General features: G+C 42.1%; 1 protein-coding gene across 2 annotated transcripts in view; it reads left to right on the top strand.

The window, feature by feature from the left end:
* The first annotated feature begins 655 nt into the window (after positions 1 to 655).
* Positions 656 to 14,051, top strand: part of PPP1CB (protein phosphatase 1 catalytic subunit beta) — a 57,174-nt gene continuing 43,778 nt past the window's right edge. The window contains exons 1-2 of one of the 2 annotated variants that reach the window (XM_082302792.1): positions 656 to 796; positions 2,955 to 3,021. Coding sequence is in view for 1 of the 2 variants with exons in the window: in XM_082302791.1 (XP_082158917.1) it covers positions 3,583 to 3,613 (31 nt within the window). In the remaining variant the exon portion in view is untranslated. Of the gene's footprint in view, positions 797 to 2,954; positions 3,022 to 3,567; positions 3,614 to 14,051 lie in introns of those variants that run through there. The other variant, XM_082302791.1, reaches the window with a different exon arrangement.

Below are 14,051 nucleotides of genomic sequence, written 5' to 3'. Positions count from 1 at the left end.
CCTTGTAGGTTAGTTATGAAGGGAATAAGCAGCATTACTGCAACTTATGCCTTATTGCTGCTTCTAGTACCATTGCTCCAGTAAAACTCGGAATGAAAAATGCTTCTTCTCTTGAGAATAGCCTGTAAGCGCTATCTTATTTTTGCAAGCAGCACTGATGAATTTGTAAACACAAATAAAAACATAAGTAGCCAGGGAAACCCAAACTCAAGAGGTTAAATAACTTTAAATAACTCATTTTAGACCTGAGAGTCAAAATCAGGATAACAATATATGTATCCACTAACGACTGAGGTACTGTGCCTATCATATTGCTGGTATACTGGCACTGCCTGCTGCTATCCCTGTGTCCTTGGCTCTGGGACATCTGCTACAGCTGCGTAAATTAGGTTCAGATGACCAAAAAGCCAGCTTTAGCCAAAGAAACTGCACCCCTGTGAGCACTCCAACAACTGCCTCAAATGCCACCACACCGAGAATGAAAAATACTGCGTACAGCTCATTTAGCAAGGGCTGTAGCTCACATATGTTTTCTGTTTGTTGCCTCACCCTCCCCCCGGCTGGAGGCAAGCGGCGGCCGCCCAGCTGTGCCCAGTTATGGTCAAAGACAAGGAGGGGCAGGTTGGAGTTTAAAAACGGAGCAAGAGCTCAGCTGTTTGCCTTGGCTTAGAGATAGGGTTCTGTTTCTGTGCTGTCTTTTGATTTTTATTAATCCTGAAGGTTGTGAGACTGATTTTTAGTTTATTCTACACTAATTCTGTACTGATGTTATGCTGCTGAATCTTGTTTCGTGAAGGTAAGGGAATTGTGAGCCCTGTTCCCTGTAACAGAAAAGGTCAGTCTGAGCTTGCTTCCTGCTGTCTCTGTTCTGCTCTTTGATGGATACCGGTGTCAGGCGCTGAGCCTCAGTGTGAACCAAACCCTGCTGAGCATCAGAGATCTACTTGAAACCATGACATTCAGGAGAGGGTTATAGTGATATCATCTTTTTGAGCTGTTTTTAGGAGTCTTGAAGAGTACTGATCTTTAAATGGATTTTTATTCAATGCATTTAGGGTCTCTGTAATTGATGGTGTCTATGAATGCCATTTAAGCTCACAATGGAATTTTTAACACGCTGTTTTTGAGGGGTGGTGAGCCAGGGTTGCTGCCTTGCTCCTGCAGCAGCTTCCCTTGGCTGTGGGGTGACCCTCTGGGTGGCATGTCCTTGCCACCAGGAACATGTGATTCTGGGGTTCCTTAGCATCCCCTCCCCCCCTTGTTTTGGCAAAGTTGTTGTCCAAGGAGCACGCTGGGCAATTGAGGTACACAGGGCTACTCGGAAGGGCATCAGGGGATTTCTGTGCTCACAGGACAACTCCAAGTCATGGAGAAAACAACCCAGAGGGCAGCACAGGCAAATGGGACAAGTGCCTCCAAGCAAATAGTTGTGGGACGCACAAAACAGGATAGGGACAGGGAGGAAGAGGTAGAACTTCTCCCCGTCCTCTGCAGCCCTTTCTCAGAGATCTTGATGGTTTTATTTATAATATTAATGCTCTTCTTGAGGAAGGAGGGGAAAACCATTTGATAAGAATCTGATTATATGTTTCTATATTTAAGAAGGGAAGCTTTCTGATGCTGAAGTAGGAAAAAAATAGTGGTTTACTGTATTAAAATTGGTAAGTACTTAGCATAATCTAGTGATTAAAGCAGTCTTTTCCTGGTACACTTGTAAATCATAAATTCCCACTGCAAAATGGCTCCTGTGGCATTTTGCCAATTAACCTTTGTGTGCTTTGATCTCACTTTGACTCCAGAAGTTCAGGCTGTTCCCTGGCTTGTTTAGCTGTTGCTGTTAACAAAACTCTTGCCGCTTGAAATACGCAGTGCTTAGCATCCATGTATTTCTTAGCCTTCAGGTCTCTGAGCACATGCAATATTGATGCCTTGTGGATCATAGAAAAAGCCTGACTCATTAGTGAAGAGATATTAAATAAACATCCCCAAAGAAAGCAAACAAGCTTGGCCATTACGAAGACTATTTTTCAGCCTGAACTGTGCTAGCAGAGGCGTAGGAAATGAGGGCTTAGTGAACTGGAGAGAGGAAAGAGGAATCATGCTATGTTCTTGGGGAGCCAATCTGTGTAACCCCTGCCTGCCTTGCAGACTGGCACATCAGTCAGCACTGGGGTGCACCTGGGAGGAGCGGGGACCTGCTCTGCCTCCTGTCCTGCCTTTCCCAGAGGCCAGATGCTGAGGATGGGGCTTGCACAAAGTCTTCCTGCCTGGTGTCTGGCAAGAAGCAGGCAGCAAGCACAGCCTTTCTGCAAAGCACTGCAGCCACGATGGCTAATGTGTGCACAAGTCCATCCTCATTTCTCCTGGGTCTCATCCAAGTTCTGTCTTTGGCTTGCCCCTTTTCTTTTCTTCACCTCTCAAGAGTATAATGTATGATATTTACCTTTCTCCTTCCTTCCCATAGGCAATTCTGAGGCCAAGGGCTGAAACCACAGTTAAGATAAAAATACTTGGAGGTTAAACTTACCACAAGCATTAAGTACTCTTAAATAGGCTGGATATATATTTTGCAAGCCACGTGATGTTTATTATTTATAACTAATGACTATCTGACAGTTTAGAAATATGAAAGACTATTTGCTCCCCATGTTCAGGGACTCTCAGTTCATGTGAGTCAGTCTCAATCTGGAGTCTAAGAAAGGTCACTTTGCAATCTGTAAGCAGCTTTAAAGCCTGCACAGGCCTTAAAGCATCAGGCTTAGCCAGTGGGGAAAAAACTCTCCTGGAACAAGGTAGCTCTGACAGCAGAGAGCTAGAAAAGGGAAAGAGCTGATATGAGCCAGCTTGTGCTCTTGATGCAGGTAGAGGAAAAAAAGCAGCTTTTCTAGAGGCAAAGCACACATGTCTGATTTGTCACTGCTTCAGCTAACAATTCTCACATTTATTTATTACAGGACCATCTTCATTTGACCAAATGGAAAATGTGACATTGCCTTATGGATATGTGAAACAGCCAAACCTGTGAGTAGTCCTAGCTCTGCAGAATCTTGTACTCTGTCCTGTCTCTATCATCGTGGCCTACGTATCCGTCCATTCAGCCACCAGCACCTGTTTACTGCTGCTTTTCAGTGGACCCACATCAGCCAAAACATGCTACAGAAGCTCTTTAAATTTGGGGTTTCTTTCCATCCAAACCTCCAGCATCCGCCCATGCAGAGCCCAGATGTCTCCTGTAACACAGAAAATGTCAGAAACATGTTGAGATGTCTCTCAACACACATTAACTCCCTTTCCCTTCCCCATACTGAAAAGTGCAAGCATTTCACTTTTGTAAAGAAGGTCCTGAAAACACAGTCCCTCTCCAAGACCTCCCCTCCCTGTGGAGGGTGTGGGCAGACACCCCTTTTGCAAACAATGGAAAAAGTTACTGTGTCTCCTGACTTTCCACAAGAGCAGCTCTCCACCTGCTCATGTCTGAATTTATAAAGGAAGCTTCCCCTTGCTCCTTTTAGGTTGAGGCAGCAGGAGTGTTTCCATGAGATGCTCAGCTGGAGGATGAGCCCCGGGCTATGGCTGGAGTGAATGGCATGTCATGGGGCAAGGCCAGAGGCAGGTCAGTCTCCTTGAATCAGCACTTGGATCCAGGGGTAAACAGCTTGTCCATCTCCTACTAGATCCCTTCAAGTGGAGTTTCCCCCCACGCTGCCTTGTACATATAAGATGATTTGGGACCAAACCCCACCTTGCCACCTTCCTCCTGGCTGCCCACCCTTCCTTTAAATGCCTTGCCTGGTTGCAAAGGAGGTGCCAGCTGTCAGCATTGGACTGTGACTAATGTTCGTTTTCTTTGCACAATGGAATGCTCGGCTCTTTATTACCTAATTTCAGCCTTTCTGCCATCTTCTCTTTTTCCCATTTATTTCATATATCCATTGCAAGTGATTAGCTCTTAGAAGTAGGAATTGCTAGTCCGGTTTCCTCGGGAAACAGGGTGGTCATGTTCTGTACATCCTCACATAACTGTTGAACACACCAGTTGATTTAATTTGGCTGCTGGAGATGGGCTCAAAGCTAATTGAATTTCTGCAAGTTTTGTGCAAGTAGGCAGCCAGCTGGAGCAGAGAGGAACCCTGAAGTCACATGCTAGAAAGAAAAGTAGCAGATACATTTTGTCTTAGTAGATACCAAAAAATTCATAAGGGAGATACAGTAGTTAGGCATCAAAAAAAGTGCCTCAGTTTGTACCTCTGAATAACCATGAGAGACAAACCCGTAAGAAACCTGGACTCTTCTAGTGTTTATTAAGTTACTTCTAGGTTGTTTGCATTGTGATTAGGACAATAGTTTTAGATCCCTGAGAGGGATTTTTAACGTGTTACTATAGACCATGAAAAAAATAACTGTAACAATACTGATAAAGGCAGACAAAAGAAATCTAATCACCAAAGGTTCATCTGGCAACTGCAGGGCACAAAATCTCACCCCACAGTTCTGGGAGTTTTTTTGCCGGCAGCAGATTCTCAGCCCTCACCCACTCTATTCCCCTTCCATGGACACCCTTAAAATTAGCCAGATGATGTGAAGATGTGTAATCCCACAAGAAATGAGCTGGTTTGGAAACGGCAAGTGCTGGATCTGAACCTGGCTCCAGGTTTCCAGCTCCTGACTGCTTACACAGCAAAGGTGGTAAGTACAGTACTGAAATCAGGGTGATGTTTTGCATGGTGACACATGCCTGCCCAGAAGTGGACAAAAGGGAGGATTTAACCACAGGTTGTCTATTTCTTTTCTGTAAAAAGGCATTTTTCCATTGTAAGGCGATTCCACAAAAAAAAAAAAAAAAAGGATAAAAATGAAAAGGCTTGTGCAGCAGTTCGGCTGACAGGTTTAATGCAGTAGTGCCGTGTTACAGAGATAAACATCAGTGCTTAGCTTACAGATTGTCTCAACACCTGGAAGGCTGTTATAGAGACAGGTTTAATAATTAATTGCTGTTTCTCTGAGACAATGTATCCTGGATCTCTTAAGGGGCACGCTGCACACCAGGTAACAGGAGGAGTAGGCAAAAGAGACAAAAGCATTAGAAAAGATAAAAAGACTGAGATCAAATGACATTATTCCTCATGTCGGTAGAAATGGGGCTATACTCAGCTGATCCTGCATGGAGGTTGCCTAGAGGTGTTTTGATATACTTGAGGTCAAAATACTTGAATTCCAAAGTTGCTTTTAAGTAAATGACTCTCATACAGCTGGTGGCAGGAAAGAAGATGCAAGCAGATCAATTCCTTGATATTACTGTGTTGGGTTTATGTCATGTCACCATGCACAGCTGGAGATATTGAAGAGTTATTTTATAATCAGAAAAATATGATATCTGGAAATGATGTTGAAAGGTCCCTACAGGATATGTTTTCTGTATGTACTATATATTTTGTCATCTGTGTTTAGCAGGACATTTTTCTGCGAGAGCTATAAACCTAACAAAATTGATGCTACAGTGAAGGGAGAAATAGGAGAAAACATCAATCTGCTGGGTTCCTTAACGACCCAAACCACAAACCTGGGCTGTGTTCTGGCAGCAGAGGAGCACTAACACCAATTCTATCTGTGCCTCAGTTACTCCCCATGTCAGCTGCCGTCACTTACTACTTGCTGGGGGCCTGTGTGTTATGACAGGGGTACTGAGAACAAAAGTAATGGCAGCTGATGGCACAGAGCTGCATGTTCTGGGAGCAGTGCTGTTCTGCAAACTCCAGTACAGAGTGTAATCTCATCATACAAGCTTATTTGTCCAAATGTGTATGTTTACTGATGTAAACATTCTCATCTTAATGAAATTGATGAAATGAGGGAAATTATGAACACACTTAAGATATCTACAAGGACAGGGCTAACTGCTGATGCCTGCTGTGCTGGGTTTAGGCTGCCAGTGATCAGTGTGTCTTTTGTCATTGAGCAAATCCTGTTGACATCCTGGGCAAGATGCAAATCCTCTCTTTCCCCAGGTTTTTATTGCTGAGGAGGATCTTGATTTCAGTGAGTCAGATAGTGTTCTTTTGTTAACGTGTCAGCTCAGATGGCTTTGAAAAACATGTTTCCTTATGAATTGAAGCTGGCTCTCAAGCTTCTTTGTTAAGCACAGTACACAAATTGAAATACTAATCATGGATCTGTGTAGTTAAACTACTCGTGCAGATGGATCTGATGCTGTTGGTTGCATTTTCCCATTGCTGCTGCAAAAGGAAGCAACTCCTGAGCTGGAACAGGGGTTTAATAGAGGAAATTATTTGGGATTGTAATGGCCTCTCTAAGAGATGGTTGCTGAGGAAAAGCTCTGTTGGCAAGCTTCCTCTTGGTTTGTGTCCAGATCCTCAAAGTATAAGTCAACCTAAGCCAACTGAAGAGTACTTTTATACTACCTGAGCTTCTTACCCTGTGCTTTATAATAATTTCTGGTAGCTTTCATCTGTTAATGTGCAAAGAAAAACCATCCTAGGCTGAAGCACAGGATTTATCAAGCAAGTTTGTTAATCTCCATAAGACTTTTGGAATAATTAATTTTGCCTGGTGTAGGGATTTTAAAATATGTAAAGGCAAGTTGTATGTGAAGAAGCAGTAAAAGCAAGATTGAAGTGTTTGTGGAGATGAGGGAGTCACTCTCTTGCTTTTGAAAAGCAGCAAATAGATTGTGTGACTTCACAACGTTTTAAGCAAGTTCTGGAACATGCAATTGTGAAAATTTGTAAGAATATAACCCCTTTCAATTTTGGTTCTCTCTCAATGAAAGAGATTTTTTTTCTATCTCTCCCTTAGCTAAAAGGGCTGGCACTCTTACTATCCACCACTGCTCCAGCACTAGTGATAACATTCAGCGTTTACTGAGTACTTTACGTATTTCCTCTGTTGGAAAAAATATTAGCTCATTAAATCTTCCAGTATTTCTGTAATAAGAGCAGTCATTAGAATTGTCTTTACTTTATGGGCAGGAATAAGGGAGAATGGAGAGTTTAAGTGACCTAACCATAGCAAATTAGCAGCAAAATTTGGATAGTTCTACTGATTTCTGTATATCCTCTAATGACTCATGAAAATTATATTCCTTACTCATTCAGCTGAATAGCTGAATAACCTTAAGCTTTCTCTTAAAAATAAACAGGACTAGTGTGGACTTGGGTCTAATAGGTAATGGGATTTCAAGATCCTGGCACGGATTTTTTTTCTTCAAAACTCTTAGACACTAACTGTGAGGCACTGGAAAAATGTTCAGGCTGTTGAGTTTTCATGTCTTACTTTGCTAACTCTTGAATGGAGTAGCAAATCCATTCAAGGAGGAGTTGTGGGTCTTTGCACATCAGTGCTTGTAAAGCACACCGTTCCTGATGGAGCAATGGGGGAAGCTCAGTGGTGTGGCCGCTTTCCCATGGAGTCACACTGTGTGTGTGCTATGCTGAGTGGTGCTAACAGTATGGGAAGGGCAGTATGGACTCCCTTGGTCCTGGAAAACCTACCCCTCTACACTGAGCCTCATGGATGGGAGGGCTTGGGACAAACCAGCTTTGTGTTCATTCACTGCCCTCACCATTCCAGAGGTGGTATGCCCGTACCAGATCGTGGCTTCGTGTCATACATTTCCTTGGGAGGCAGCTTTTGATAGGTGCCAGACTCAAAGCAAAGGCTGGATTGGATTTTCTGTGTTGTCACTCATCTGACTCAGCCACTGGCATGTGTCTCCCTTATCTAAATCACAGTTGCCCCGGGTGGGCTCTTCCTTGCTTCCTGAAACAACTGCTAACTACATTAAACCAAAAAATGCTTCAGACTGTGGGAGCACTTCCAAATCAGTCCAACCTTTTCCAACTACCCACCTTGATGTTTCTGTGAAACATGAACTTTAAAAGTTTGATTGCCACTCCAGGGCCATCTGTATTTCACATTGAGGCCTGTGCAGTGATTCACTTTTTACCTGGTTGGTACTGATAAGGAAGGACCCTCTTTAGAATTTGATTTCCTCTGTGGAGTTTTCTAGGAACTGGAGGTTGAGTGATTAATTTTATTGGTACAGTAAATTCTAAAGGAAAGACTATGTCATTCTTCAACAGTACTTCTTTCTGAGATGACAGCACAATAAATTGCAGGTGTACAGCAAATTCCTAAATGCAATCAGTTGACTCATTGTGCTGGGTGGATGGAATAAGAGCAGTGGCGAAGGGTTGGGTCACTGAAGTCATGTGGAAGCTTTGCCACTGCCTTAAGTCAGCACTGAGTTATCTACTTTTGACGAACAGTCAAAATTAAAGCTCACACTGAAAACAGTTTCTTTTGTCAAAGGCAGCTACTCTGTGTGTTTTTGACAAAGAATTCTTCTAATCTACCATATTTTAAAAAGTTTGCCTTGCAGGATCAAGCCATTAACCTCTTAAGATTTTAATCTTTTTAAGTGATAGGACGAGGGAGAAGGGCTTTAAACTGAAAGAGGGCAGATTTAGATTAGATTTTAGGAAGAAATTCTTTACAGTGAGGGTGGGCAGGCACTGGAACAGATTGCCCAGAGATGGATGCCCAATCCTTGTAGTGTTCAAGGGCCAGGCTGGATGAGGCTCTGAGCAACTTGGTCTAGTGGAAGGTGTCCTCCTGCCCATAGCAGGGCGGCTGGAACTCAATGATCTTTAAGGTCCCTCCCAAAGCAAATCATTCTGTGATTCAGACTAGAATAATCGTCAGTGTCTGAGCTTCAAAGAAAAGAAAGGAAAAAGGTTTTAAAAAGGCTGGAATCAGTAAACACATAATGTCCCACTGCAATTATCCCCTGTCATACATTGATTCATGGATATTAAGTCCATCAGGGACTGTTACGATCATCTAAGCTGAACGTCTGCTTATGTTGTATAATTTAACCTTTTTTCCTGCATCGGACCGAACAACCTGTGCTGCACAAGTATTTTTAGAAACACCATTAATCCTGATTTAATCATTTCACATCATCCAGAATTCTGCAAAAAAGCCCCAGCTTTGGAAAGCCATTCATGGGATTTTTCTAAATGTAACCTGGAGATAATGAGTGTGCCCAAGGTGATGCTAGAAGTTGTTAGCTAAGGCCAGGGAACAGAACCAGGTGAGCACACTCCCAGCCCATGCCATCAGTATAAAAAATCCTTCCACTCCAGTGGCCCTAGGGTGTTCTCAATCAAATTGAAATACACAATTTGTCTTTCTTATACCATTGGGTGTTAGTTTCATTAAATGCTCCTGTATGTGAGGCTTCACTGTGGAGTCTCTTACTGTTCTGGACTGTGTTCTAAGGTGAAAAGATGCTTTTTAGAGAACTGACAGCCAATGTAAGACTAGGGTTCAGAAAAGCTTGACTGGTTTTGTTGCCCTTTAAATGGCTGAACAATTAAGTAGCTGTGCTGCAGTCTTCTTTAACATGAGGCATTTTGGATGTGAGGAGGCAGGGGACACAGCTGCTGGCTTCTAGGCTCGATCCCCTAGTTTGTACTATTTATACTTTTGAATGAATTAACCATCATAAGGCGTGTTGAATGCAGGGCAGGTACTGATCAGAAAACAGAAATATATTGGTACTCTTTGTCTTATTCAAGCAGATTCCACTGTTTCTTATGCCAATGCATCATAATTTAGCTCATTGGCTCTGCTTTCTAAACAAATGTAAACAAGCAGACACACTCCTCTTTGTCCTTTTAAGGGGATATAATGTGTGTTCTTAAGAATTTGGGCCACAGGTTTTGAATAGAAAATCTGCCTAGTGGCCTAGATATTCCTAAAGCTGCTAGCAAATATAAAGAGAGTGATGAATGACAGATGTTCAGATGCAGTTAGGAGGAATTGTTACAGGCATGAGAGTTGTTTGTGGCTGAGTGTGCTTCCCTGCTCACTCAACCCACTTGCAGTGTGCTCTCTGTAGGGTTTCATGGGGACTGAATGCGTTTACTCCGAAGTCCAAGTAACAAGTGTTACAGGGTGAAGGTCTTTGATACCAAAGCTAATAAGAAAAGGAAGGGGGAAGGAAAGAAAGACAGGCATATCAAAGTCTCCATGTACTTATTATAGTCCTAGCTTGAGAACCCCGAGCAGGAGCTTTCCCTAGCCCCTGCAGGTGGGATCTCCTTGACAAAGCTGCAGAAGCGGCCATCATGTTATGGTTGTGGGCGCTTAGTTTCTCTCACACAGAGGCAGTTTTGGTGTCTAAAGGCAGGTACAGTATTTTAGTAGTTTAACAAAACCAAAAAAACCAAACCAACCAACCAAAAAAACCCTACAACCAAAAGCAAGCAAACAAACAAAAACCCAGCCAACCAAAAAAATCCCCCAAAACCCCAAACAACTTAACTCATGATTTTACTAATTTAATTATTGGTCAAAAGTCTTTTTCCAAAGCACCAGCTGAGACACTAATTTTAAACCTCAAATCTTTTTCACACTTACAGGTTTGAGGCTAGACTAGCCTACCATCTTTTGTATATGGGCAAGGTTCTTTAATTAATTTTTTAACCTCACTGTTTGCAACATTGAAATATATATTATTTCTTTATGCCAGCTTTATCTTCTAGTAGTGATACTGTTATAGTGTTTTCACAGTCTTTGAGTGTTTGCTGCAGAGAAACCTATGCTGAACCATTTTTTCTCCTTCTAGGCTTCTTTATGGTTACTTACTAGGTTAAATCAGAAGAGAAAAAACCTTTCCCATACTTAATGGGCTTTGATGAGCCATAAATTTAGACTCACCTCAAGCTTTCAGTGTACTGGGAGTGAGGACTCATATGGACAAGGGACTGTGAGCCACAAATTTCCTTTTCCTGGATTAATAGTGATAGTAATACAGAGATTGCTATTCAAAAAACAAACATTCTTAAAAGTAAGCCATCATAGAGAATGCATGTATGTCTATAAAATAACACTAAATCAGTCACATCAGGCTGTATACTTTTTTTTTCAGAGACTGCCTCCAGACAGTATAAAGAAATCACTGCATTTATCTGATTAAAATTCTCTCCAGGAGCAGGTAATTTATTGTATTGTAAATCTGGCCACCTACCAGCAGTGAAAGCCCGGGCTTAGAGGAGCCCAGATTTCCAAAGGACTCAAAAGCTGAGCTGGCATGCTAGTTCTGACTAGGGTAAAGTGTTTGCCTTCCTTGGAATTAGACCATAGGATCAAATTTTATCATTGTTTCATCTGATGAAGCAATATATAGCACAAAGATTGTGAAGCAAGTATGTTTAGTAATTCAACAAGCTGCAAATGTATTGTAGGATTTGATCCAAAGCCTGCTGTAGTCCATGGAGAGGAATGGTTTCTCAAACACAGCTTGAATGAGAGAGAGGGAGTAGTAAAAATAGTGGAGAACTTCAGTAAAAGAAGAGCAAAGCAAAAAAGCAGAATAAAGTCATGTGCTAATCAGCACTATGTCACAGCTCTCTCTCTTTAATCCCAATGTACAAGTGGATACTATTTATATTATTTTTCATGTATTTTCTATGGCAAGGCCACAGATAGGACCTTGCCTGTTTCTGGAAGAGAAGGCCTCTGCACTAAGAGCTTGGGCAGCTGCCTGTAAGGTTCTCCTGTCCACATCAAACCTTGAAAGAAAGACCTACCTACTACTTTCCCCTACCTCAGACTACCCTTGATAGGCAAATGGTGATGCTTTTGCCTCTCCTCAGGCCTGCCCCTATCAGTCTCCTCCCAGGATTGTAGGCTCTTCATTTGTCTGCTGTTGTGCCATAAAACCTCTCTTTTGTCCTCTCCTCATTGAGGATTCAGTCATGGCTCAGAAACAGAGACAGCCAACCACTTTCTGTAGGAGTTCAGAACTAATCTTAACATAATCTGTTGGCACCAAAAAAATAACTTTCTTGAATGAGACTGAATAAAAATTAATGGGAATGCTTATCTGATAAAGTACCTTTTCTGTTTATGGAATTATTCTTCAAGTCTTTGCAAGTTCTCAATTTGCCCTTCTTTCAAGCTGAAATTCAACCCAGGTCAAATAACTTTAACCTCCATTACAATCACCAAACTTTTACTTCACTGAACTTTTTTCCTTGGAGCCAAAGTTGGTTCTGTGTTTCAGTGAATTTTATTTGCAGCTCCAGTCAAAAGCACCAAATCTTCTTCAAGCACACAAAACATATATTTGGTCCACTGTGAAGCCAGAGTCACTAATGGTTATGGAATTGCTCATTGACAAGATGGGTGTTTGCAAGAGAAAATACTGTTGGGAAAAGTGACATGTTACTTGAGTAAATCCTCCTTCAGGAGTCTGGGCTGCTAAGCCCCTACAGAAGTAGGGTACTCAGCAACAGAAAAGCTTTTGGGAGGCTATGTGTGATCTGCCAGTTTGACATAGGTCCCTGTGCCTCTCCCCCAGAGTAACATTTCTTTGCTGAAAAAAGAACCAAGTAAATGCTGAGAAACTGCATAGCTCTATGGCTGGGATGAGATGCTTTGGGGTTTTATTTTTTGTCTTGTGTGTTGAAGGCTCTAGGCAGGTGAGAAGGTACGTGGCACCCCATAAACATGAAATGGCAGAGATGGAAAAGAGACATTAGAGGATCTCATTTAGAAATACCAAAGGGTAAACATGGTGCTGTTTTACCAGGCTGGCCTGTGCTGCTCAGGTTGACAACAGTGCAGGCCGTGAGCCAGCCATGAGACATGGCCCCCATGTCAGGTCTGTCGCCACCCCATGTTCTCCATGGGGAGATGCAAATCTTCCTCTTGCCCAGGCTCTCTCCCCAGCTTGTCTGGGTGCCCTACAGCACTGAAAACACACCCACAGCTCCGTGGGTGTGCGTGCCTCAGAGGCGTGCTACAAATGGGGAGTTTGGCCAGCAGCCTCATTCACGTGGGTTTGGTGTTCCCTCCTCTTGCCTACACTGGAGCAGAGCTGAGCCACTGGGGCATTACGGCTCACATCCAGAAAGCCAGGGCAGGGAAACATGGGTTTTGTATTCATGTTTGGAGGAGTTTGGGGTTTTTTCATCTGTTTGTTAAAACATTCAGTAAACATTCATAAAGCTCATATTCTCAAAATTATTTATTATTACTTTTTATTAATTATAGTAACTCCTGTTGCTTTGTCATATGGGAAGTAAACAACTGCTTTGACTAACTAAATACTCAAATCAGGTTGGAGAAGGTCTTAGTTCATCTCATTAATCACACCAGCTATTTTCTGCTGTTCGTGTGATGTGAAGGAGCAGAAATGGCTGTTCTTAAGCATGAGACTGCACCTGTGCTGCTTCCTTCAAGACAGTTAAAAAAGGTGTTCTGCCCATGTATTGAAATATGTAATGACAGGTGTACTTTTTATTAGGTTGGAGTTTAGAGTTCTTAGATTTTAATACCACTAATACCTGGCGTATCATTTGTTGGGGACACGTATCTTCCACCAGAAGCAGAATGGGTTATGTGATTTATAGAGGCAAATTAAAAGATTACAGTAAAATGGGAATTCTGAGTGTACTGTAGTATGTCCTGTTCTTATCTATCAAATGTTGAAAAGGACAGAAATATCAGAATTTGAGACTGGATTAATGAATGCACACACAGAAAAAAAAGAAAAGAAAAAAACCCCACCCCACTTTGAAAGTACTTTCCCAGCAAAAATACCATAAGGCACTATAAAAAATCTAAACCCATGTGTTTTACTCAAATGCGCTGTAAAATTAGTGAAATCTGGTATAGCAAGAGGGTGGAAAAAATCCAATGCATTGGATATTGATTGATTGCAAGTGATTTGAGAAACATATTTTGTTTCCTTTAAAAGATGGGAGAATTAATCACAGTAGACATATATAAAAAATGTATGTAATGCTCACAAAAAATCTGCTGGCTTCCATCAACGTATATAAACCCTGTTGGGCCAGCTCCTCAGCAGCACAGGCGATGGTAATCACTCTGAAATCAATGACCCAAATGGACAATTTGCACTGCCTACAGGTCTGCCTGTCCTCATTTTTCATACAATAAGTGCAGAAAGGGCAGTGGTAAGACTACTTGCCATGCAGGGCAATTGCTTATCTACTCCA

Source organism: Coloeus monedula, assembly GCF_965178545.1.
Source record: "Coloeus monedula genome assembly, chromosome: 2".
Lineage (NCBI taxonomy): Eukaryota > Metazoa > Chordata > Aves > Passeriformes > Corvidae > Coloeus > Coloeus monedula.
This window is presented reverse-complemented; position numbering and strand designations above follow the sequence as displayed.